Here is a 24,359-nt window from a genome sequence, read left to right on the forward strand (position 1 = left end):
TGAGAAGTCAACTGTAACGTAGAGATAACTGTATATAAGGATTAGAAGTCAATTGTAACGTAGAGATAACTGTATATCAGGATGAGAAGTCAGTTGTAACGTAGAGATAACTGTATATAAGGATGAGAAGTCAGTTGTAACGTAGAGATAACTGTATATAAGGATGAGAAGTCAGTTGTAACGTAGAGATAACTGTATATCAGGATGAGAAGTCATTTGTAACGTAGAGATAACTGTGTATAAGGGTCAGAAGTCAATTGTAACGTAGAGATAACTGTATATAAGGGTCAGAAGTCAATTGTAACGTAGAGATAACTGTATATAAGGGTCAGAAGTCAGTTGTAACGTAGAGATAACTGTATATAAGGGTCAGAAGTCAGTTGTAACGAAGAGATAACTGTATATAAGGATGAGAAGTCAATTGTAACGTAGAGATAACTGTATATAAGTGTCAGAAGTCAGTTGTAACGAAGAGATAACTGTATATAAGGATGGGAAGTCAGTTGTAACGTAGAGATAACTGTATATAAGGATGAGAGATTATTTTAAATGTATAGATAACTGTATATAAGTATGAGAGATTATTTTAAATGTATAGATAACTGTATATATGTTATCTATATGGAGGGGAAGTTTTGGTGATGTGACATGATACATCGGATTTCTATAATACAAATGATAAGAGCCCAGGTATATGACTGGTGTAGAGTGTATCGTCCGTAATACAAATGATGAGAGCCCAGGTATAGAACTGGTGTAGAGTTTATCGTCCGTAATACAAATGATTAGAGCCCAGGTATATGACTGGTGTAGAGTTTATCGTCCGTAATACAAATGATAAGAGCCCGGGTATAAGACTGGTGTAAAGTTTATCGTCCGTAATACACATGATTAGAGCCCAGGTATATGACTGGTGTAGAGTTTATCGTCCGTAATACAAATGATAAGAGCCCGGGTATAAGACTGGTGTAGAGTGTATCGTTCGTAATACAAATGATTAGAGCCCATGTACCAGACATGGTGTCAGGGCCAGAGGAAACTCGGGCTAGTGTATAGTTTATCGTCCGCAATACACATGATAAGAGCCCAGGTATAAGACTGGTGTAGAGTGTAACGTCCGTAATACAAATGATAAGAGCCCAGGTATAAGACTGGTGTAGAGTTTTTTCGTCCGTAATACAAATGATAAGAGCCCAGGTATAGAACTGGTGTAGAGTTTATCGTCCGTAATACAAATGATAAGAGCCCAGGTATAAGACTGGTGTGGAGTTTATCGTCCGTAATACAAATGATTAGAGCCCAGGTATAAGACTGGTGTATAGTTTATCGTCCGCAATACACATGATAAGAGCCCAGGTATAAGACTGGTGTAGAGTGTAACGTCCGTAATACAAATGATAAGAGCCCAGGTATAAGACTGGTGTAGAGTTTATCGTCCGTAATACAAATGATAAGAGCCCAGGTATAAGACTGGTGCGGAGTGTATCGTCCGTAATACAAATGATTAGAGCCCGGGTATAAGACTGGTGTAGAGTTTATCGTCCGTAATACAAATGATAAGAGCCCAGGTATAGGGCTGGTGTAGAGTTTATCGTCCGTAATACAAATCACATAGACTTTCTCCGTGCACCAACATGTACATAAAAACAAAACTCAGTACTACAGCACGAGATCCCAGGAGAGCAGTTTTCACGGCACGTGCGTGACTGCGACACACAGTTCCCCCAGTAATTCCCTCTTTGAGAGCATAGATATCATTCAATGAAGGTCCTTGGATCTCTACTGATGTAAATCAAAGTAGTTTTTACAATTATAAACTCTTCAATGCGTATTCAATTACCGCATCGTTTGATTCTTCTTTTAAAATCTATCACATTTTCCCCCTATTTGTTTCGGCTGACCTGCAGCTTCACAAGGAAAACATTACATTCCGTGAACAGGGTCACAAGGTGCTGGTGTGGTAGTTGATACTATAACTTGTTATTTTTATTGTTGCATGCATCAATCAACCAATCAATCAGAAAGACAAACACACAGACAGACGCGGTTCTTAATGTATTTCATGCCTAATCACTACCATGTACTGTGCAGTAATATCACAACTTTACGATACTAAGACACGTTATTGTGTTCACAAAACAATCCACTACCGGCTCGATTAAATTAACAATACTATTTCCTCCACTTGTATTATACAGGAATACTGAGTACGACAAAAAAACATCAGTTTTTTTAAACGCATTTCATTATCATAATTCTCCAACACCTTATCGTAAAACTAGTGCAAGTCAAGAAGAAAGTATAAAATTATTTTCCAGAAATGGTTAAGGAACTTGATTACAGGTATTCGGACTAATTGCGAGGTCATTTATATATCCTCATGCAGGGATATTTAAATCATTATTCAAAGCACTAGTAAGACCCCATTTAGAATTCGCCGCTAGTGTTTGGAGCCCTTACAAAGCTAAAGACATCGATCTCATCGCGAACGTGCAAAGATAAACTAAGTTACTACCTGGGTTTAAGCAACTGTTATGTATGGAACGTTTAGATGGATTAAATCTACCAACACTAAAGCCAGAGTAGAGGGGACATGATAAACGTTTTCAAAATCGTCAACAGTATGTGTATGATTCCAGAGTAACCAGAGAATATTCCAAATGGACAATGCAAACAGAACCAGGGGTCACTCCTAGAAAATATATATAAAAAAGATGTCTGGATATTAGAAAAAACTTGTCAGTCAAATAATTATTGATACCTGGAACAGTTTACCACAATTTGTTGTAGAGACGGACAGCGCATTTCAATTGAAGATATTGTTTCAACAACCGATAATAATAATACTGTCAATTCTGAAACTGTGTACCGAAGTACCATATTTATATAAAACTGATTTGTAATTGATAATATGAATAAAGGGACTTTCAGCCTGCATACATTACTTTGCTATTAGAATATTAAATATGATTAAGTTGGTTAAAATGTATCATAGTAAGTAAAAAACTTTTATTTGGCGAACAAGTCCCCAACGATTTAAAACACAGCAACTTCCAAAATATCTAAAACTTACTTTTATTAATAAATAGATAATTATTCATTTACTTTCAAATCGTGCAATGGCTGCTTGATATCTAAAACAGTTATATTAGATTGGTAATAGCTACTTTTAGTTTGATTTTAGTTTTTAACTTTAGTTTAAGGTTCAAAGGTCGTGATTCTAATGCAACTTCCATATAGGTCACGCTATTGTTTGTTTGGATTAGTTGCTTTGTTTACATATAGTCACCATCATACCTAGGATTTCGTATGTATTTGTTTTTAACCGGATCAACTTAATACAATAGGTAAATATGACATTGTACCACACTGTGTAGAGGCCTACGTTGTGCATCATTGGAAATATAAACCTATTGATACTAAAACTGCTACAAAGTATCTCCAGAATATGTCTTGTAGTACATGGGATAACAAGTTTTCGTTAATAATGTGGTAAAGTCGGAACCGTCCATCAGTCCAGGTGATATAAACCGACGACTAGTCACAGGACTGTACAACAGATGTTTGTAAATCTTACGTCATACAGTACATACTTTTTAAGTCATGGGTACCGGTGCTTCAATGGCAACAAAACAGCTAAAAGATGTCCAAAAGTCCACTGTCCACGACAGTTATCCCGACAGAAGTCCGAAGCGGAAATCCCCGGAGGACGTTAGCAGCGGTGGGTATTCATCGTCGACGGACAATGGAATCCTTGGAATGAAACCTGATTATATATCTCTAGACGAAGACTGTGGGCATCCCATTCCAGGAGGTACGGATCATTCTTCGTGGTCACAAACCGATTCGGATGATAGCTTGTTCCAGGACGAATGTTCTCGGCACGCAAAGTCTCGTCATTGCAATCCAAGGCAAGTAAATGGCATCGGGACAATTCGCACGCATGGAAACGATTCAGACCTGTGCCGGGAGCAGGGTTCTGAAATTGGGTATGATTATTCAGCGTCATTTGAAATGAAAAATAAATCGGAAGGAGCAAGACGTTCTTTGACAAGAAAGGTATCCTATGTGGACACAGACGAGCGAAGTCACACTATCATTGATACAGCTGTCCCACGGCCTCTTCCAAATGCTACAGAGAGGAGCAGCTCACCAAGATCTACAGAAATATACAACTATGACACATCGAGCAATATTACAACACGTGACTGTGACGATGGATACCATGGTGTTAGGGACAGCGATAAGGCCGAGATGGTAGATTTGGTACAATTAGTTACAAGACTTCTTCGGGAAAACCAGGTTCTTTCTGGTAGTTCTAACGATTCGGAAGGTATGACTTATTGCCGACCAAAAACAGAGTTTATAGTAAAAGTATCCGTGAAGCCTAACAGCCACGTGTGTGAAATTATCTTACCAGAGGCAATGCTATTTGTAGACAATCAGCCGACTACAGTGGCAGGCTCAAAACAAAGCAGGAAAGCCCGAAGATCGAAGCGCTAACTGTTATAATCTTCGACGACCAAGCGTTAATATCGACGGTTTGTCTTGGTTCATAGAAATGTTTAAATCCAACATTCAACGGTTCATATTGGTTGTATCTATAAACACTGTATAAGTCATAAATTTTATCTTGACCATATGGAAGACGAGCTATATGGTCAATGTTACCAATTATTATGCTCATAGAAATATTGAGCCAATGGTATGTCTCTGTTCATATGTTCAAATCCAATGGATTGTTTCAATTATCATGGTTGTTAATTAATTTGTATAATTATCTAATCTATCGGTTTGTTCCACTCAATATTACCATTCTAATTTAACTTGTTTCAATTATCAGTTTTTAAGATTTGTCTATGTAATAAAGACTTGTCTCAGTAACTGTTTGCGGCGATTGTAGAGCATGTTTCTGAACTCCCGATATAATACCTTATCATTACTATATACAAACACTGTTCAGAATGTCTCGATTGTCCTCTTGCTAAAATCAATTATACTCGACAATCCTGTGATGACGGTTTCATTGCAACAAGTAGTTTTTTCCATCCCTTTGATTTAACTGTAAATTAAATTTTCTAGTCTAGATATCATCTGGCGTAGCCATGGAATGGTATTTTCAATATTGCATTCATTGACATCTAAGGGCATTCATCTTTAAATTTGATTCTGTAATGTATACATGTCATGGCCACGCAGGGATTTCTAATATTACATTGAAGGAGAACTATTGATTCGAGATGAAGTCCGATATGGTGTTGTTGTCACGGAGTTTTATTTCTTATAATAGATTCATTTGACCTTTAGTATGGCCAATAACACCTACATACAGGAAATGATAAAGTGGAACAGTAATTAACTTACTAAATATTTAAATATGCCTTTCCTTCTCTCTTTCCGTATTTCTAATGATTATTGTACATCACAAGATGGATGGCTAGAGTAAATATTTATCTTGGAAAGTGTTGCATACTGAAATCTAGTCTTATTTCTTATTGTACAAGAGTTACACCCCTCTGTCCAGTTCAATCCTTAAGTACATGTATGGTCCTTGCTATTTCACCTGGCTTACAGCTGTATTTATCAATCTCGTGGTGTCAAAGCGTCATGAACATTATCCATCAAGTGTTGAGGAATAACTAGATGGTATACAGTGTATTAGTATGACTGATTGTATAAATTGCCCATCCTAAAATTCTTCATCTAAAATAAGCATTTAATAATCATGTCTGTTGACATCATAATTAATCAATTTCCCATTAGACCTTATGCTGTCATATTGACTTGTTCTATTCAGTACCTTAGATCTTACCGTGTAAATAACTAGGCCTTCTGGTCAGAAATGTTTTAACAAATTTGATCCCTGTGACCTTGTACATTGTATGTGGATCTATGTCATCCTTTTGCAAGTTTGTCGGGCTCCATCCCAAAAATCTACCAGCTAAAATCATGATTCCAACTTTTTGGTATTGAGAAGTCATATAAAGGAAAAAGTTGAAGCTGAATGACCACAGACAATGGATGATGGATGTCGCACCATGGAATAAGCTCACTTGCTCTTTGGTTAGGTAAGCTAACAAGAAATCCATGGGCATTAACAGTCATCGAAGTTCAGAATTACATTTTGATAGTTGATATTTTTGTTTTTGAATTAAGAATATAACACATTTGACCAATGTTATCTTGAAAGCAGGTTAAGGTCATTCAATTAAACAAACTTTTCAGCCTATTACCAAATCATGCCACTGTCTCAATATCATGACCCTGGGCCTCTTGGTTATTGAAAAATTGTTTAAAAGATTTTAACACATTTGACCTCTGTGACCATGCGATTGCATCAAGGTCATCTGTTTGAACACAATTGGTAGCCTTTCATCCAGCATGAAACTGGCCCTGGGCCTCTTGGTTATTTAGAAGTTATTTAAAGATATTTGACCCCTGTGACCTTTAAGTCTGTCAAGGTCATTCATTAGAGCAAACTTTGTAGCCTTTCATTCCAGCATGTTACTTGCTCAATATCATGACCCTGGGCCTCTTGGTTATTGAGAAGAAGTCAAAAATGTAAATGACGGACAACACATGTCGCCTGGACAAAAGGCGATCGCAATGGGTCACTTGAGACTTTGTCTCAGGTGACCTAAAAATCTATATAAAAGAACAAATTTTTTAGACAAGAGAACAGAGTATCTTGTTTTACATTGTATTAATGTATTTCACACATCATATCTAACAACAGAATTTTATCATCTCACACATTGTAACTAACATCTCAAACACAGTAATTTAACATCCCAAACATTGTAAACCAACATTTCACACACTGTAAACCGACAACTCACACACTGTAAACTGACATCTCACACACTGTAAACCACCATCTCACACACTGTAAACCACCATCTCACACACTGTAAACCACCATCTCACACACTGTAAACCAACATCTCACACACTGTAAACCACCATCTCACACACTGTAAACCAACATCTCACACACCGTAAACAAACATCTCACACACTGTAAACAAACATCTCACACACTGTAAACAAACATCTCACACACTGTAAACAAACATCTCACAAACTGTAAACCGACATCTCACACACTGTAAACAAACATCTCACACTGTAAACCAACATCTCACACACTGTAAACCAACATCTCACACACTGTAAACCAACATCTCACACACTGTAAACAAACAACTCACACACTGTAAACAAACATCTCACACACTGTAAACCAACATCTCACACACTGTAAACAAACATCTCACACACTGTAAACAAACATCTCACACACTGTAAACTAACATCTCACACACTGTAAACCGACATCTCACACACTGTAAACAAACATCTCACACACTGTAAACCGACATCTCACACACTGTAAACCGACAACTAACACACTGTAAACCAACATCTCACACACTGTAAACCGACATCTCACACACTGTAAACAAACATCTCACACACTGTAAACCAACATCTCACACACTGTAAACAAACATCTCACACACTGTAAACTAACATTTCACACTGTAAACCAACATCTCACACACTGTAAACAAACAACTCACACACTGTAAACAAACATCTCACACACTGTAAACCGACAACTCACACACTGTAAACTAACATCTCACACACTGTAAACCGACAACTCACACACTGTAAACCAACATCTCACACACTGTAAACAAACATCTCACACACTGTAAACCGACAACTCACACACTGTAAACAAACATCTCACACACTGTAAACCAACATCTCACACACTGTAAACAAACATCTCACACACTGTAAACAACATCTCACACACTGTAAACCAACATCTCACACACTGTAAACCGACATCTCACACACTGTAAACCAACATCTCACACACTGTAAACCAACATCTCACACACTGTAAACCGACATCTCACACACTGTAAACCAACATCTCACACACTGTAAACCGACATCTCACACACTGTAAACCAACATCTCACACACTGTAAACCAACATCTCACACACTGTAAACCAACATCTCACACACTGTAAACCAACATCTCACACACTGTAAACCAACATCTCACACACTGTAAACCAACATCTCACACACTGTAAACCAACATCTCACACACTGTAAACCAACACCTCACACACTGTAAACCAACATCTCACACACTGTAAACCAACATCTCACACACTGTAAACAAACATCTCACACACTGTAAACAAACATCTCACACACTGTAAACCAACATCTCACACACTGTAAACAAACATCTCACACACTGTAAACAAACATCTCACACACTGTAAACAAACAACTCACACACTGTAAACCAACATCTCACACACTGTAAACCGACAACTCACACACTGTAAACCAACATCTCACACACTGTAAACAAACATCTCACACACTGTAAACAAACATCTCAGCACACTGTAAACCGACAACTCACACACTGTAAACAAACATCTCACACACTGTAAACAAACACCTCACACACTGTAAACCAACATCTCACACACTGTAAACAAACAACTCACACACTGTAAACAAACATCTCACACACTGTAAACCGACAACTCACACACTGTAAACCGACAACTCACACACTGTAAACCAACAACTCACACACTGTAAACAAACATCTCACACACTGTAAACCGACATCTCACACACTGTAAACCGACATCTCACACACTGTAAACAAACATCTCACACACTGTAAACCAACATCTCACACACTGTAAACCAACATCTCACACACTGTAAACAAACACCTCACACACTGTAAACCGACAACTTACACACTGTAAACCAACATCTCACGCACTGTAAACAAACAACTCACACACTAAACAAACATCTCACACAATGTAAACAAACATTTCACACACTGTAAACCGACAACTCACACACTGTAAACCAACATCTCACACTGTAAACAAACATCTCACACACTGTAAACCGACAACTCACACACTGTAAACAAACATCTCACACACTGTAAACCGACAACTCACACACTATAAACCAACATCTCACACACTGTAAACCAACATCTCACACACTGTAAACCGACAACTCACACACTGTAAACAAACATCTCGCACACTGTAAACAAACATCTCACACACTGTAAACAACATCTCACACACTGTAAACTGACAACTCACACACTGTAAACTGACAACTCACACACTGTAAACCAACATCTCACACACTGTAAACCAACAACTCACACACTGTAAATAAACATCTCACACACTGTAAACAAACATCTCACACTGTAAACAAACATCTCACACACTGTAAACAAACATCTCACACACTGTAAACCAACATCTCACACACTGTAAACAAACATCTCACACACTGTAAACAAACATCTCACACACTGTAAAACAAACATCTCACACACTGTAAACAAACATCTAACACACACTGTAAATTAAGACACAATTGCTAAGAAAGTCAACTTCAGAAGAAGTATTTAAGTAATTTCACTTCCGATGATTGTGCTCCTATTGTTGACATCAATTGAAAATCCTAATTGTCACTTCAAGTCACATCTTCTCTAAGGGTGTAATTCCAAGTAACTGCAGTCCATTTGCATACACAGTTCTACAACACTTGAACAATTGTAGTCTTGCCTGAAATGAAAATATCAAAAGCTAAATATATATTACACAAAAAACAAAACACTCTCTCGCCAATTAAAGACAATTAATTTTTACAGATATTGTCTTCATATAGTCATAATATCAATTTTAATGACAATTGCAGTTGACATCATTGAATATATACAAGATTTATCTATTTTTAAAATACAAACATCAAAGGGACTTGGACAAGTTAATCAATATCAGACTTACCCTGGCGATGTCTGGATCTTTATCTTTTACCTGTAGTGTTTTTAGTGCTGAGTTGATTTGATTTCTGTAAAATGAAAAATAACATCAGTCTGCATCATCTCGTAATACTCCCAGTAAGTGTTAACTTAATCCTAATGATAAAACTGGGCAAGTAGCTTCAAATGTGTATTGGTTACAAAAACACATAAATAGTAGGACTGTGTAAACATGACTCAAAGGGCACTAGTTGCCATATCCCACTGGGTCTGATAACATCACTTTGGAGAAATTAATTTTTTCAAGATAGCAGAAACCTGTAAGTTAGATTTCAGATCATTGCTGAAAAAGTATTTAGTCGGGATCAATAAAGCCAAGTTTCAGGAAAATCATAAAATAAAATTGGAGAAGTTCAAATTGTCAAAAATATATGATTGCAAACTGCACACTATGACTTGAAACATGATGACCATTGATCTGACACTTTTCTATCTACCTCGTCAAATAAGGCTGCCTATAAAATCTCTGTACAAATAAAGTGGGATTTTGAAATAATCAAAACAGTGTTAGAATGATTCATTCTCGTATATCACACAGAAAACATTGGTTCAAAGTAGAACCTTTCAGAAAACTAAAACGAAAATTTTGAGAAAAAAATGATGATAAAAACCAACCTGAAAGAATTTAAGAACTGAGCTATCTCAAATGGGTCTTCACTTAGTACAGCTGCCTCCACTACATTTTCATACCTGTAAATTCAAGCAAAATGTAATCCTAGTGAATGAAATAAACATTCATTGTATCATATAGGAATGGGCACCAATAGTGTCTTTACATCAAATTTAAACATTCACAGAACCACTTGAATGGTTCCTGATTCATGATTTTCCTCTGAGGAAATTGACAGCCATACTAAACCCAGCCCTAATGGCACAAAAATTTCTTCCAACATTAGAAAAAAGCTTTGAAAATGAATAATGTACATAAAGAAATTAACGAAATGTAGATACTTACTCTATCATCTTGTTGATAAGATTAACTGCTTCTCTTTCTGTTAATAAGCTAAGATCTATCTCACCTTCGTCCATCTCAGGTTTGTAGTATATAGACAGAAGGCTGAAATAAACAGGTATAACAGGTATACAGGTAAGTCTCTAATAATACCAGATCATACAGGTAAGTCTCTAATAATACCCTGATCATACAGGTAAGTCTCTAATAATACCCGATCATACAGGTAAGTCTCTAATAATACCCGATCATACAGGTAAGTCTCTAATAATACCCGATCATACAGGTAAGTCTCTAATAATACCTGATCATACAGGTAAGTCTCTAATAATACCTGATCATACAGGTAAGTCTCTAATAATACATGATTATACAGGTAATATCTTATGAAATGTCATCATACAGGTAGTCTCTTCATGATATCAGGGTCTCTTCTCTGAAAGATTGCTAAGTTATCACCTACACCTGTTTTCATACCTGCTCTACACATTTACAAGAATTTAATTTGTTAAGGAAAAACAAAACCTATTTACAACAATGCACCACTGACCACAATTGCATTCACTGTGAATAGTTCACCATCATTAGATGGAGGACTAAAAATATACCTCTACCCCTGTGTCTAATGTTTTTATAAAGAATTCTACTCCAAGCTTGTTTCCCCTTACAAATTAACATGAAAATTAATTCTTCATTAAAATATGAATGGTTTCCATCAATCATATCTGAAAACAACCCCTTAAAGGTGTGTGGTTTTCATCGTCCCTTTACCTGCAGAGTCTGGAATGACAGTAGTGTATCAAACTGCCGTCCATGGCTCCTTTCTTAATTAATTCATTCCAGTTAAAAATGTAGTCTCTTTTCTTTGGTTTCTTTAGATCCCAAAACACAAGTGTAGTCATGGTAAGAATGTCTGCAGCTCGATCTTTCTCATCTCCTTCCACTTTTGTTGCTGCGGACAAAGGTTAGGATGCCAAAACAGTGAGAAACCTCCTAATTACTACTTACTTCCAAGTTAAAAGAATATTTGTCAGTATCTAGTGAAATACCCCTGCCTTATGAATGTTATCATTATATATCAAACTAAGGAAATATGACATAAAATATATATCTATAATCTTGACTTGACTGTGTCCTCTTTAAATAAATACATCTAAACAAGCACTGGCTGAACGCTTTTCTTGTAATGGTAGTGGTGTGATGGTGGTCATGTGTTTGTGCCTATGGGGGGATTCTAAATTATCTAGATTGAAGCACAAACTTTCAGACTTTTCCATATTTTCTATTCTAATTTATCTAGATTAAAGCACAAACATTCAGACTTTTCCATATTTTCTATTCTAAATAATCTAGATTAAAGCACAAACTTTCAGACTTGTCCATATTTTCTATTCTAAATTATCTAGATAAGCACTAACTTTCAGACTTTTCCATATTTTCTATTATCACTTTCTTTACATCAAGTAGAAGCTGGGACAACAGGACAATGCTGCCTTTCCTGGTACTCATGCCTGCAATCCTCCCAAATCCTATGTGGAGAGTGTCCTCATACCTACAAGTATCACAGCATAAAATTAACAAGAGGTCCAGAAGGTATGGAATTGCTGAAGTAGATATTTCAGCAATCATGAAAAACCTTCTATTCATGGTAATACAGACTCAAATGATAGATTTTCCCTTTAGATCTGTCTCTCAGTACCATGGAAGATAAATTCCTCTAATGAACTTTTGATATCCTGGTTCTAAAAACATGTTTTTGAGAGCAAATTCAATTGAAAAAGACTTAACCTCAAGATATTAAAGGCCAGTTTTAAAGAAAATCCCTCAACAAACCGAGTCCTCTACCATCAAGTTAGGCTCTCTACTTCTACAAATTGCATCCACCTTCAGACATAAATACAATGCTTTTCCTTAAAGAGGCTTGCCCGCAGAGAGATCAGAAAAATTGGCTAATAGAAAAAGATTTTTTACACATGACAGATTGTTGGAATTGTTGAGTTTTTCATTTTATTTTCCTTATAAAACGCTGAAAAGTGATATTAAAACCTCATTTTTTAAATATTATTTATTTAATCGCAACCCGCAATAAGTCCCCGCTATAAAGTGGAGTCTAATTTGATTGACACATCAAAGAAACAAGCACGTGCACAGTGCCGCACAGTGATAACTTCAAAGGCAGCGGCAATTTACAAAGAAGATTTGCCGTTATATTCCATACATTTCCCTCTCAGGTTGAGTTTTAAAACGTCTTTTAAATACATATTCTGTAATTGTTTTCAAGAAATAAAGTCGGAAAGCCTCTAATTTTGTCACATAGAAACGTGTACTGAAGTTTATTTAGTGATCGGAGATGTGCCGTTTACCGGTCCGTCTGCGGGTAAGCCTCTTTAACATAGGAATACAAGTTGAAAGTCAGAAATAATAAGGAAATGTTTTCTGGAACCACAGCTCCATGGACAATGTGATGTGAATAGGATAAGAGAAGGTCCTGGGGCCTATGTGATGTAAACAAGGATAAGAAAAGCTCCCACGTGCATGCCTATATGATGTAAACTAGGATAAGAGAGGCTTCTCAGGCCTATATGATGTAAACTAGGATAAGAGAGGCTCCCAATGCCTATGTGATGTAAACTAGGATAAGAGAAGCCCCCAGGGCCTAAATGATGTAAATTAGGATAAGAGAAGCTCCCAGGACCTCTGTGATGTAACTAGGATAAGAGAAGCCCCCAGGGCCTATATGATGTGAACTAGGATAAGAGAAGCTCCCAGGACCTCTGTGATGTAAACTAGGATAAGAGAGGCTCCCAGGGCCTATATGATGTAAACTAGGATAAGAGAAGCCCCCAGGACCTGTGATGTAAACTAGGATAAGAGAAGCTCCCAGGACCTCTGTGATGTAAACTAGGATAAGAGAAGCCCCCAGGGCCTATGTGATGTAAACTAGGATAAGAGAAGCCCCCAGGGCCTAAATGATGTAAACTAGGATAAGAGAGGCTCCCAAGGCCTATGTGATATAAACTAGGATAAGAGAAGCTCCCAAGGCCTCCATGCCAATGTGATATAAACTAGGATAAGAGAAGCTCCCAAGGCCTCCATGCCAATGTGATGTAAACTAGGATAAGAGAAGCTCCCAAGGCCTATGTGATGTAAACTAGGATAAGAGAAGCTCCCACGCCTATGTGATGTAAACTAGGATAAGAGAGGCTCCCACGCCTATGTGATGTAAACAAGTATCAGAGAAGCTCCCAGGGCCTATGTGATGCAAACTAGGATAAGAGAAGCTCCCAAGGCCTATATGATGCAAACTAGGATAAGAGAAGCTCCCAGGACCTCTGTGATGTAAACTAGGATAAGAGAGGCTCCCAGGGCCTATATGATGTAAATTAGGATAAGAGAAGCCCCCAGGACCTCTGTGATGTAAACTAGGATAAGAGAAGCCCCCAGGGCCTATGTGATGTAAACTAGGATAAGAGAAGCCCCCAGGGCCTAAATGATGTAAATTAGGATAAGAGAGGCTCCCAAGGCCTATGTGATGTAAACAAGGATAAGAGAAGCTCCCAGGACCTCTGTGATGTAAACTAGGATAAGAGAAGCTCCCAGGACCTCTGTGATGTAAACTAGGATAAGAGAAGCTCCCAGGACCTCTGTGATGTAAACTAGGATAAGAGAAGCCCCCAGGGCCTATATGATGTAAACTAGGATAAGAGAAGCTCCCAGGACCTCTGTGATGTAAACTAGGATAAGAGAAGCCCCCAGGGCCTATATGATGTAAACTAGGATAAGAGAAGCTCCCAGGACCTCTGTGATGTAAACTAGGATAAGAGAAGCTCCCAGGGCCTAAATGATGTAAACTAGGATAAGAGAAGCCCCCAGGCCCTCTGTGATGTAAACTAGGATAAGAGAAGCCCCCAGGACCTCTGTGATGTAAACTAGGATAAGAGAAGCCCCCAGGGCCTAAATGATGTAAATTAGGATAAGAGAGGCTTCTCAGGCCTATGTGATGTAAACTAGGATAAGAGAGGCTTCCAATGCCTATGTGATGTAAACTAGGATAAGAGAGGCTTCTCAGGCCTATTTGATGTAAACTAGGATAAGAGAGGCTCCCAAGGCCTATATGATGTAAACTAGGATAAGAGAAGCTCCCAGGGCGTATGTGATGTAAACTAGGATAAGAGAGGCTTCTCAGGCCTATGTGATGTAAACTAGGATAAGAGAAGCTCCCACGCCTATGTGATGCAAACTAGGATAAGAGAAGCTCCCAAGGCCTATGTGATGCAAACTAGGATAAGAGAGGCTCCCAAGGCCTATGTGATGTAAACAAGGATAAGGGAGGCTCCCAGGGCCTATGTGATATAAACTAGGATAAGAGAGGCTCCCAAGGCCTATGTGATATAAACTAGGATAAGAGAAGCCCCCAGGGCCCACGAGATGTAAACAAGGATAAGACAGGCTTCTCAGGCCAATATGATGTAAACTAGGATAAGAGAGGCTTCTCAGGCCTATATGATGTAAACTAGGATAAGAGAAGCTCCCACGCCTATGTGATGTAAACTAGGATAAGTTTGTTTGTTTTTTTGTTTTTTTGTTTAACGTCCTATTAACAGCCGGGGTCATTTTAAGGACGTGCCAGGTTTTGGAGGTGGAGGAAAGCGGGAGTACCTGGAGAAAAACCACCACTAGGATAAGAGAGGCTCCCAAGGCCTATGTGATGTAAACTAGGATAAGAGAGGCTCCCAAGGCCTATGTGATGTAAACTAGGATAAGAGAGGCTCCCAAGGCCTATGTGATGTAAACTAGGATAAGAGAGGCTCCCAAGGCCAATGTGATGTAAACTAGGATAAGAGAATATGAGTGCTCACCTTTTAGCCCATTCTACATCCAGTTCCTTCAGTATCCGACCAAGTTGTTTAAAATGGAGATACTGCCCTTGCTCCACCTAAATATAGAACATACAAACTGTATAGCCCACTGATTACTGAAATTGAAGTGTACAATGGCTGTTAGTTTGGCTATTTACTTTTTTGCTTACCTATACTATTATTGTACATTATTTACATTATTTATACATTGTACTCTTTATCTTATTTGGACATTGTATACTATACTTTATTTATACATTGTAGCCTTTACCTTATTTATACATTGTATACTATACCTTATTTGGATATTGTATACTATACCTTATTTATACATTGTAGCCTTTATCTTATTTATACATTGTATACTATACCTTATTTGGACATTGCTTTGTTCCAACACTACACCTTATTTGGACATTGCTTTGTTCCAACACTACACCTTATTTCGACATCGTACACTTTACCTTATTTGGACATTGTACACTTTACCTTAGTTATACATCGTACACTATGCCTTATTTGGACATTGCTTTGTTCCAACACTACACCTTATTTCAACATTGACACTTTACCTTATTTGGACATTGCTTTGTTCCAACACTTTACCTTATTTGGACATTGTACACTTTACCTGAGTTATACATTAGACGCTATGCCTTATTTGGATATTGTACCTTCTATCTATCATAAAATTCAGCACTAAAAATACTTACAACATAATGGCATCTATCAAACTGATATCGCTTGTGCCTATCAAGTGCTGCAGCAACATCTCTGTAATTCACAAAATATAAAATGATAATTAGATAAAAAATACATGGAAAAGATCTGTAGGATTGTCCAATCTCTAACAAGGCTAACAAACATCTTTTATCTTTAATTAATTGTGATCTTGTGAAAAGCTGAGTTTTTTAAAACTTGGAATACCAATTATCCATGCCCAAACTATTGTACCATTAATATTTGTTACTGTATATATATTTGTATAATTATGCGAATTCATTACTGTAACAGAACAATTATGAAATGATGACAATTACTGAGATCAACATTCAATTCACCTCATCCATACTTGTGAAAATGCATAATTAAATTGTGACCTTTTCATATTTAGCCTCTACATTTATTTTTTACACTTAAAATAAAGTTGTAAGTTTGATTACTTTCTATCTATAAACTTGAAAGAAAAATTAACACATGAAAAACTCAAAATTTAATAATGATCTCTCAACACTCCCAGCCACATCTGTAGAAATTAAAGAAACAAAACAAATGGCAGAGTGCTATAGGTGGTAAAACTAGTAATTTACTAACTCCAGTACGGTTAGATTACAGACCTGGTAAGGTACAAACAGGTCCAGTACGGTTAGATTACAGACCTGGTAAGGTACAAACAGGTCCAGTCTGGTTAGATTACAGACCTGGTAAGGTACAAAGAGGTCCAGTATGGTTAGATTACAGACCTGGTAAGGTACAAAGAGGTCCAGTACGGTTAGATTACAGACCTGGTAAGGTACAAACAGGTCCAGTATAGTTAGAGTACAGACCTGGTAAGGTACAAAGAGGTCCAGTATGGTTAGAGTACAGACCTGGTAAGGTACAAACAGGTCCAGTATGGTTAGATTACAGACCTGGTAAGGTACAAACAGGTCCAGTATGGTTAGATTACAGACCTGGTAAGGTACAAAGAGGTCCAGTATGGTTAGATTACAGACCTGGTAAGGTACAAACAGGTCCAGTACGGTTAGATTACTGACCTGGTAAGGTACAAAGAGGTCCAGTATGGTTAGATTACAGACCTGGTAAGGTACAAAGAGGTCCAGTATGGTTAGATTACAGACCTGGTAAGGTACAAACAGGTCCAGTCTGGTTAGATTACAGACCTGGTAAGGTACAAAGAGGTCCAGTATGGTTAGATTACAGACCTGGTAAGGTACAAAGAGGTCCAGTATGGTTAGATTACAGACCTGGTAAGGTACAAACAGGTCCAGTATTGTTAGATTACAGACCTGGTAAGGTACAAAGAGGTCCAGTACGGTTAGATTACAGACCTGGTAAGGTACAAAGAGGTCCAGTATGGTTAGATTACAGACCTGGTAAGGTACAAACAGGTCCTGTACGGTTAGATTACAGACCTGGTAAGGTACAAACAGGTCCAGTATGGTTAGATTACAGACCTGGTAAGGTACAAAGAGGTCCAGTATTGTTAGATTACAGACCTGGTAAGGTACAAAGAGTTCCAGCATGGTTAGATTACAGACCTGGTAAGGTACAAAGAGGTCCTGTATTATTAGATTACAGACCTGGTAAGGTACAAACAGGTCCTGTACGGTTAGATTACAGACCTGGTAAGGTACAAACAGGTCCAGTATTGTTAGATTACAGACCTGGTAAGGTACAATGAGGTCCAGTACGGTTAGATTACAGACCTGGTCAGGTACAAACAGGTCCTGTACAGTTAGATTACAGACCTGGTAAGGTACAAAGAGGTCCGGTATGGTTAGATTACAGACCTGGTAAGGTACAAACAGGTCCAGTATGGTTAGATTACAGACCTGGTAAGGTACAAAGAGGTCCAGTATGGTTAGATTACAGACCTGGTGAGGTACAAAGAGGTCCAGTATGGTTAGATTACAGACCTGGTAAGGTACAAAGAGGTCCAGTATGGTTAGATTACAGACCTGGTAAGGTACAAAAAGGTCCAGTATGGTTAGAGTACAGACCTGGTAAGGTACAAACAGGTCCAGTACGGTTAGATTACAGACCTGGTAAGGTACAAAGAGGTCCAGTACGGTTAGATTACAGACCTGGTAAGGTACAAAGAGGTCCAGCATGGTTAGATTACAGACCTGGTAAGGTACAAACAGGTCCAGTACGGTTAGATTACAGACCTGGTAAGGTACAAACAGGTCCAGTACGGTTAGATTACAGACCTGGTAAGGTACAAAGAGGTCCAGTATGGTTAGATTACAGACCTGGTAAGGTACAAAGAGGTCCAGTATGGTTAGATTACAGACCTGGTAAGGTACAAACAGGTCCTGTATGGTTAGATTACAGACCTGGTAAGGTACAAACAGGTCCTGTATGGTTAGAGTACAGACCTGGTAAGGTACAAAGAGGTCCTGTATGGTTAGATTACAGACCTGGTAAGGTACAAAGAGGTCCTGTATGGTTAGATTACAGACCTGGTAAGGTACAAAGAGGTCCTGTATGGTTAGATTACAGACCTGGTAAGGTACAAAGAGGTCCAGTATGGTTAGATTACAGACCTGGTAAGGTACAAAGAGGTCCAGTACGGTTAGATTACAGACCTGGTAAGGTACAAAGAGGTCCAGTACGGTTAGATTACAGACCTGGTAAGGTACAAAGAGGTCCAGTACGGTTAGATTACAGACCTGGTAAGGTACAAACAGGTCCAGTATGGTTAGATTACAGACCTGGTAAGGTACAAAGAGGTCCAGTATGGTTAGAGTACAGACCTGGTAAGGTACAAAGAGGTCCTGTATGGTTAGATTACAGACCTGGTAAGGTACAAACAGGTCCAGTATGGTTAGATTACAGACCTGGTAAGGTACAAACAGGTCATTATGGTTAGATTACAGACCTGGTAAGGTACAAAGAGGTCCAGTATGGTTAGATTACAGACCTGGTAAGGTACAAAGAGGTCCAGTACGGTTAGATTACAGACCTGGTAAGGTACAAACAGGTCCAGTATGGTTAGATTACAGACCTGGTAAGGTACAAACAGGTCCAGTATGGTTAGATTACAGACCTGGTAAGGTACAAAGAGGTCCTGTATGGTTAGATTACAGACCTGGTAAGGTACAAAGAGGTCCAGTCTGGTTAGATTACAGACCTGGTAAGGTACAAAGAGGTCCAGTCTGGTTAGATTACAGACCTGGTAAGGTACAAACAGGTCCAGTATTGTTAGATTACAGACCTGGTAAGGTACAAAGAGGTCCAGTATGGTTAGATTACAGACCTGGTAAGGTACAAACAGGTCCAGTATGGTTAGATTACAGACCTGGTAAGGTACAAACAGGTCCAGTATGGTTAGATTACAGACCTGGTAAGGTACAAAGAGGTCCAGTACGGTTAGATTACAGACCTGGTAAGGTACAAACAGGTCCTGTATGGTTAGATTACAGACCTGGTAAGGTATAAAGAGGTCCAGTACGGTTAGATTACAGACCTGGTAAGGTACAAACAGGTCCTGTATGGTTAGATTACAGACCTGGTAAGGTACAAAGAGATCCAGTATGGTTAGATTACAGACCTGGTAAGGTACAAAGAGGTCCAGTACGGTTAGATTACAGACCTGGTAAGGTACAAACAGGTCCTGTATGGTTAGATTACAGACCTGGTAAGGTACAAAGAGGTCCAGTACGGTTAGATTACAGACCTGGTAAGGTACAAACAGGTCCTGTATGGTTAGATTACAGACCTGGTAAGGTATAAAGAGGTCCAGTACGGTTAGATTACAGACCTGGTAAGGTACAAACAGGTCCTGTATGGTTAGATTACAGACCTGGTAAGGTATAAAGAGGTCCAGTACGGTTAGATTACAGACCTGGTAAGGTACAAAGAGGTCCTGTATGGTTAGATTACAGACCTGGTAAGGTACAAAGAGGTCCTGTATTATTAGATTACAGACCTGGTAAGGTACAAACAGGTCCTGTACGGTTAGATTACAGACCTGGTAAGGTACAAACAGGTCCAGTATTGTTAGATTACAGACCTGGTAAGGTACAATGAGGTCCAGTACGGTTAGATTACAGACCTGGTCAGGTACAAACAGGTCCAGTACGGTTAGATTACAGACCTGGTAAGGTACAAAGAGGTCCAGCATGGTTAGATTACAGACCTGGTAAGGTACAAACAGGTCCAGTATGGTTAGAGTACAGACCTGGTAAGGTACAAACAGGTCCAGTACGGTTAGATTACAGACCTGGTAAGGTACAAAGAGGTCCAGTACGGTTAGATTACAGACCTGGTAAGGTACAAAGAGGTCCAGCATGGTTAGATTACAGACCTGGTAAGGTACAAACAGGTCCAGTACGGTTAGATTACAGACCTGGTAAGGTACAAACAGGTCCAGTACGGTTAGATTACAGACCTGGTAAGGTACAAAGAGGTCCAGTATGGTTAGATTACAGACCTGGTAAGGTACAAAGAGGTCCAGTATGGTTAGATTACAGACCTGGTAAGGTACAAACAGGTCCTGTATGGTTAGATTACAGACCTGGTAAGGTACAAACAGGTCCTGTATGGTTAGAGTACAGACCTGGTAAGGTACAAAGAGGTCCTGTATGGTTAGATTACAGACCTGGTAAGGTACAAAGAGGTCCTGTATGGTTAGATTACAGACCTGGTAAGGTACAAAGAGGTCCTGTATGGTTAGATTACAGACCTGGTAAGGTACAAAGAGGTCCAGTATGGTTAGATTACAGACCTGGTAAGGTACAAAGAGGTCCAGTACGGTTAGATTACAGACCTGGTAAGGTACAAAGAGGTCCAGTACGGTTAGATTACAGACCTGGTAAGGTACAAAGAGGTCCAGTACGGTTAGATTACAGACCTGGTAAGGTACAAACAGGTCCAGTATGGTTAGATTACAGACCTGGTAAGGTACAAAGAGGTCCAGTATGGTTAGAGTACAGACCTGGTAAGGTACAAAGAGGTCCTGTATGGTTAGATTACAGACCTGGTAAGGTACAAACAGGTCCAGTATGGTTAGATTACAGACCTGGTAAGGTACAAACAGGTCATTATGGTTAGATTACAGACCTGGTAAGGTACAAAGAGGTCCAGTATGGTTAGATTACAGACCTGGTAAGGTACAAAGAGGTCCAGTACGGTTAGATTACAGACCTGGTAAGGTACAAACAGGTCCAGTATGGTTAGATTACAGACCTGGTAAGGTACAAACAGGTCCAGTATGGTTAGATTACAGACCTGGTAAGGTACAAAGAGGTCCTGTATGGTTAGATTACAGACCTGGTAAGGTACAAAGAGGTCCAGTATGGTTAGATTACAGACCTGGTAAGGTACAAAGAGGTCCAGTCTGGTTAGATTACAGACCTGGTAAGGTACAAACAGGTCCAGTATTGTTAGATTACAGACCTGGTAAGGTACAAAGAGGTCCAGTATGGTTAGATTACAGACCTGGTAAGGTACAAACAGGTCCAGTATGGTTAGATTACAGACCTGGTAAGGTACAAACAGGTCCAGTATGGTTAGATTACAGACCTGGTAAGGTACAAAGAGGTCCAGTACGGTTAGATTACAGACCTGGTAAGGTACAAACAGGTCCTGTATGGTTAGATTACAGACCTGGTAAGGTATAAAGAGGTCCAGTACGGTTAGATTACAGACCTGGTAAGGTACAAACAGGTCCTGTATGGTTAGATTACAGACCTGGTAAGGTACAAAGAGGTCCAGTATGGTTAGATTACAGACCTGGTAAGGTACAAAGAGGTCCAGTACGGTTAGATTACAGACCTGGTAAGGTACAAACAGGTCCTGTATGGTTAGATTACAGACCTGGTAAGGTACAAAGAGGTCCAGTACGGTTAGATTACAGACCTGGTAAGGTACAAACAGGTCCTGTATGGTTAGATTACAGACCTGGTAAGGTATAAAGAGGTCCAGTACGGTTAGATTACAGACCTGGTAAGGTACAAACAGGTCCTGTATGGTTAGATTACAGACCTGGTAAGGTATAAAGAGGTCCAGTACGGTTAGATTACAGACCTGGTAAGGTACAAACAGGTCCTGTATGGTTAGATTACAGACCTGGTAAGGTACAAAGAGATCCAGTATGGTTAGATTACAGACCTGGTAAGGTACAAAGAGGTCCAGTACGGTTAGATTACAACCTGGTAAGGTACAAACAGGTCCAGTACGGTTAGATTACAACCTGGTAAGGTATAAAGAGGTCCAGTACGGTTAGATTACAGACCTGGTAAGGTACAAACAGGTCCTGTATGGTTAGATTACAGACCTGGTAAGGTACAAAGAGATCCAGTATGGTTAGATTACAGACCTGGTAAGGTACAAAGAGGTCCAGTATGGTTAGATTACAGACCTGGTAAGGTACAAACAGGTCTAGCATGGTTAGATTACAGACCTGGTAAGGTACAAAGAGGTCCAGTACAGTTAGAGTACAGACCTGGTAAGGTACAAACAGGTCCTGTATGGTTAGATTACAGACCTGGTAAGGTACAAACAGGTCCAGTATGGTTAGATTACAGACCTGGTAAGGTACAAAGAGGTCCAGTATGGTTAGATTACAGACCTGGTAAGGTACAAACAGGTCCAGTACGGTTAGATTACAGACCTGGTAAGGTACAAAGAGGTCCAGTACAGTTAGAGTACAGACCTGGTAAGGTACAAAGAGGTCCAGTATGGTTAGATTACAGACCTGGTAAGGTACAAAGAGGTCCAGTACGGTTAGATTACAGACCTGGTAAGGTACAAAGAGGTCCAGTATGGTTAGAGTACAGACCTGGTAAGGTACAAAGAGGTCCCATTACTCCTGACAAGCACTGCTTCCTCTACCAGTCCATCAGGTTTTAACTTCATGTAGCCAACCCCAGTCTCACTGAAATATCAAATTTTATCAGTACATTGTAGATATAAACATTCTGACTGAAATTCCAAACTGTATCGGTAGATATAAACAGTCATTTTATGTCTACTGACCAGACAAGGGACTTAAAAAGAATTACCAACACAACCCTCTATCAAATTACCCATTTGGGGCTGGCAGAACCCTCTATCACCTACATTAGTACATGTTTGGCACAGGTTGTTGTTTGTACTTGTAAATAACCATATCTTCCCTCTGATATTCAGTATTTTGATGAATTAGAAACCTGCAAAACCTTCCTGTATCACTTGTCTGGAACCTGTATTATCTGTATTCTTGGACAAAAGATAGGTCAGTCTAAACAGGATGTCAGGTAATACAGGTCTAATCTAGTACTTTTCATAATGAATGTGATGCTAGTATAACAAGAGGCCCAAAGGGCTTGCATCACTCACCTGGATGTTTCAGTAATCTTAGTAAAAATATTTTAAGTTACATTACAATTGTTTTTCTGCCTTTTTGCTGCATCTTCCAACTATGGTTTCAACTAAATATTGACCAAATCCTATCTAAATTCCATTAAATTGTTCAGGAGTAGCAGTGATTTAAAGAATGTACCTCAAAATCCCTTATTTGGCCCCCACCCCTCCAGCCCCAAGGAAGCCACACCTTCTATTTATAGAACATTATATCTCTTTTGAGGGTTATGCAAAATCCCCTTTAGGATGTTTCTGACCATATTTTGTTAAAATCCATTCAGTACTTTGTGACAAGTAGGGATTTAAAGGAAAATATCTTCATTTCCCTTTATTGGGCTCTGCCCCCTCAGCCTCATGGGGGTCACAGCTACCATTACTGCAAAACTATTCGATCTTTCTGACCAAGTTTGGTTCATCTCCATTCAGGACTTTTTGACTTTAAGAAATTTGAAGCAAATGTTGACAGACAACGGATGGACAATGGACTCTGCACCATGGCATAAGCTCACTGGACCTTCGGGCCAGGTGAGCTGATAATGCTAAATTACACAGAGTACTGA

At 38.9% G+C, this 24,359-nt stretch overlaps 1 protein-coding gene across 1 annotated transcript in view; it reads right to left on the reverse strand.

Annotated features, from left to right (window-relative positions):
• Positions 1 to 7,264: 7,264 nt before the first annotated feature.
• LOC117337911 (probable arginine--tRNA ligase, mitochondrial) overlaps positions 7,265 to 24,359 on the reverse strand; it is a 42,945-nt gene continuing 25,850 nt past the window's right edge. Inside the window, exons 11-19 of the mRNA XM_033899054.1 lie at positions 23,237 to 23,332; positions 16,443 to 16,503; positions 15,730 to 15,806; positions 12,289 to 12,422; positions 11,642 to 11,822; positions 10,874 to 10,975; positions 10,534 to 10,608; positions 9,884 to 9,947; positions 7,265 to 9,661 (exon numbers count right to left, since the gene is read on the reverse strand). Of these exons, the coding sequence (XP_033754945.1) occupies positions 9,575 to 9,661; positions 9,884 to 9,947; positions 10,534 to 10,608; positions 10,874 to 10,975; positions 11,642 to 11,822; positions 12,289 to 12,422; positions 15,730 to 15,806; positions 16,443 to 16,503; positions 23,237 to 23,332 (877 nt within the window). The 3' untranslated portion in view covers positions 7,265 to 9,574. The remainder of the gene's footprint in view (positions 9,662 to 9,883; positions 9,948 to 10,533; positions 10,609 to 10,873; positions 10,976 to 11,641; positions 11,823 to 12,288; positions 12,423 to 15,729; positions 15,807 to 16,442; positions 16,504 to 23,236; positions 23,333 to 24,359) is intronic.

Source organism: Pecten maximus, chromosome 11 (genome assembly GCF_902652985.1).
Source record: "Pecten maximus chromosome 11, xPecMax1.1, whole genome shotgun sequence".
Taxonomy (NCBI): Eukaryota; Metazoa; Mollusca; class Bivalvia; order Pectinida; family Pectinidae; genus Pecten; species Pecten maximus.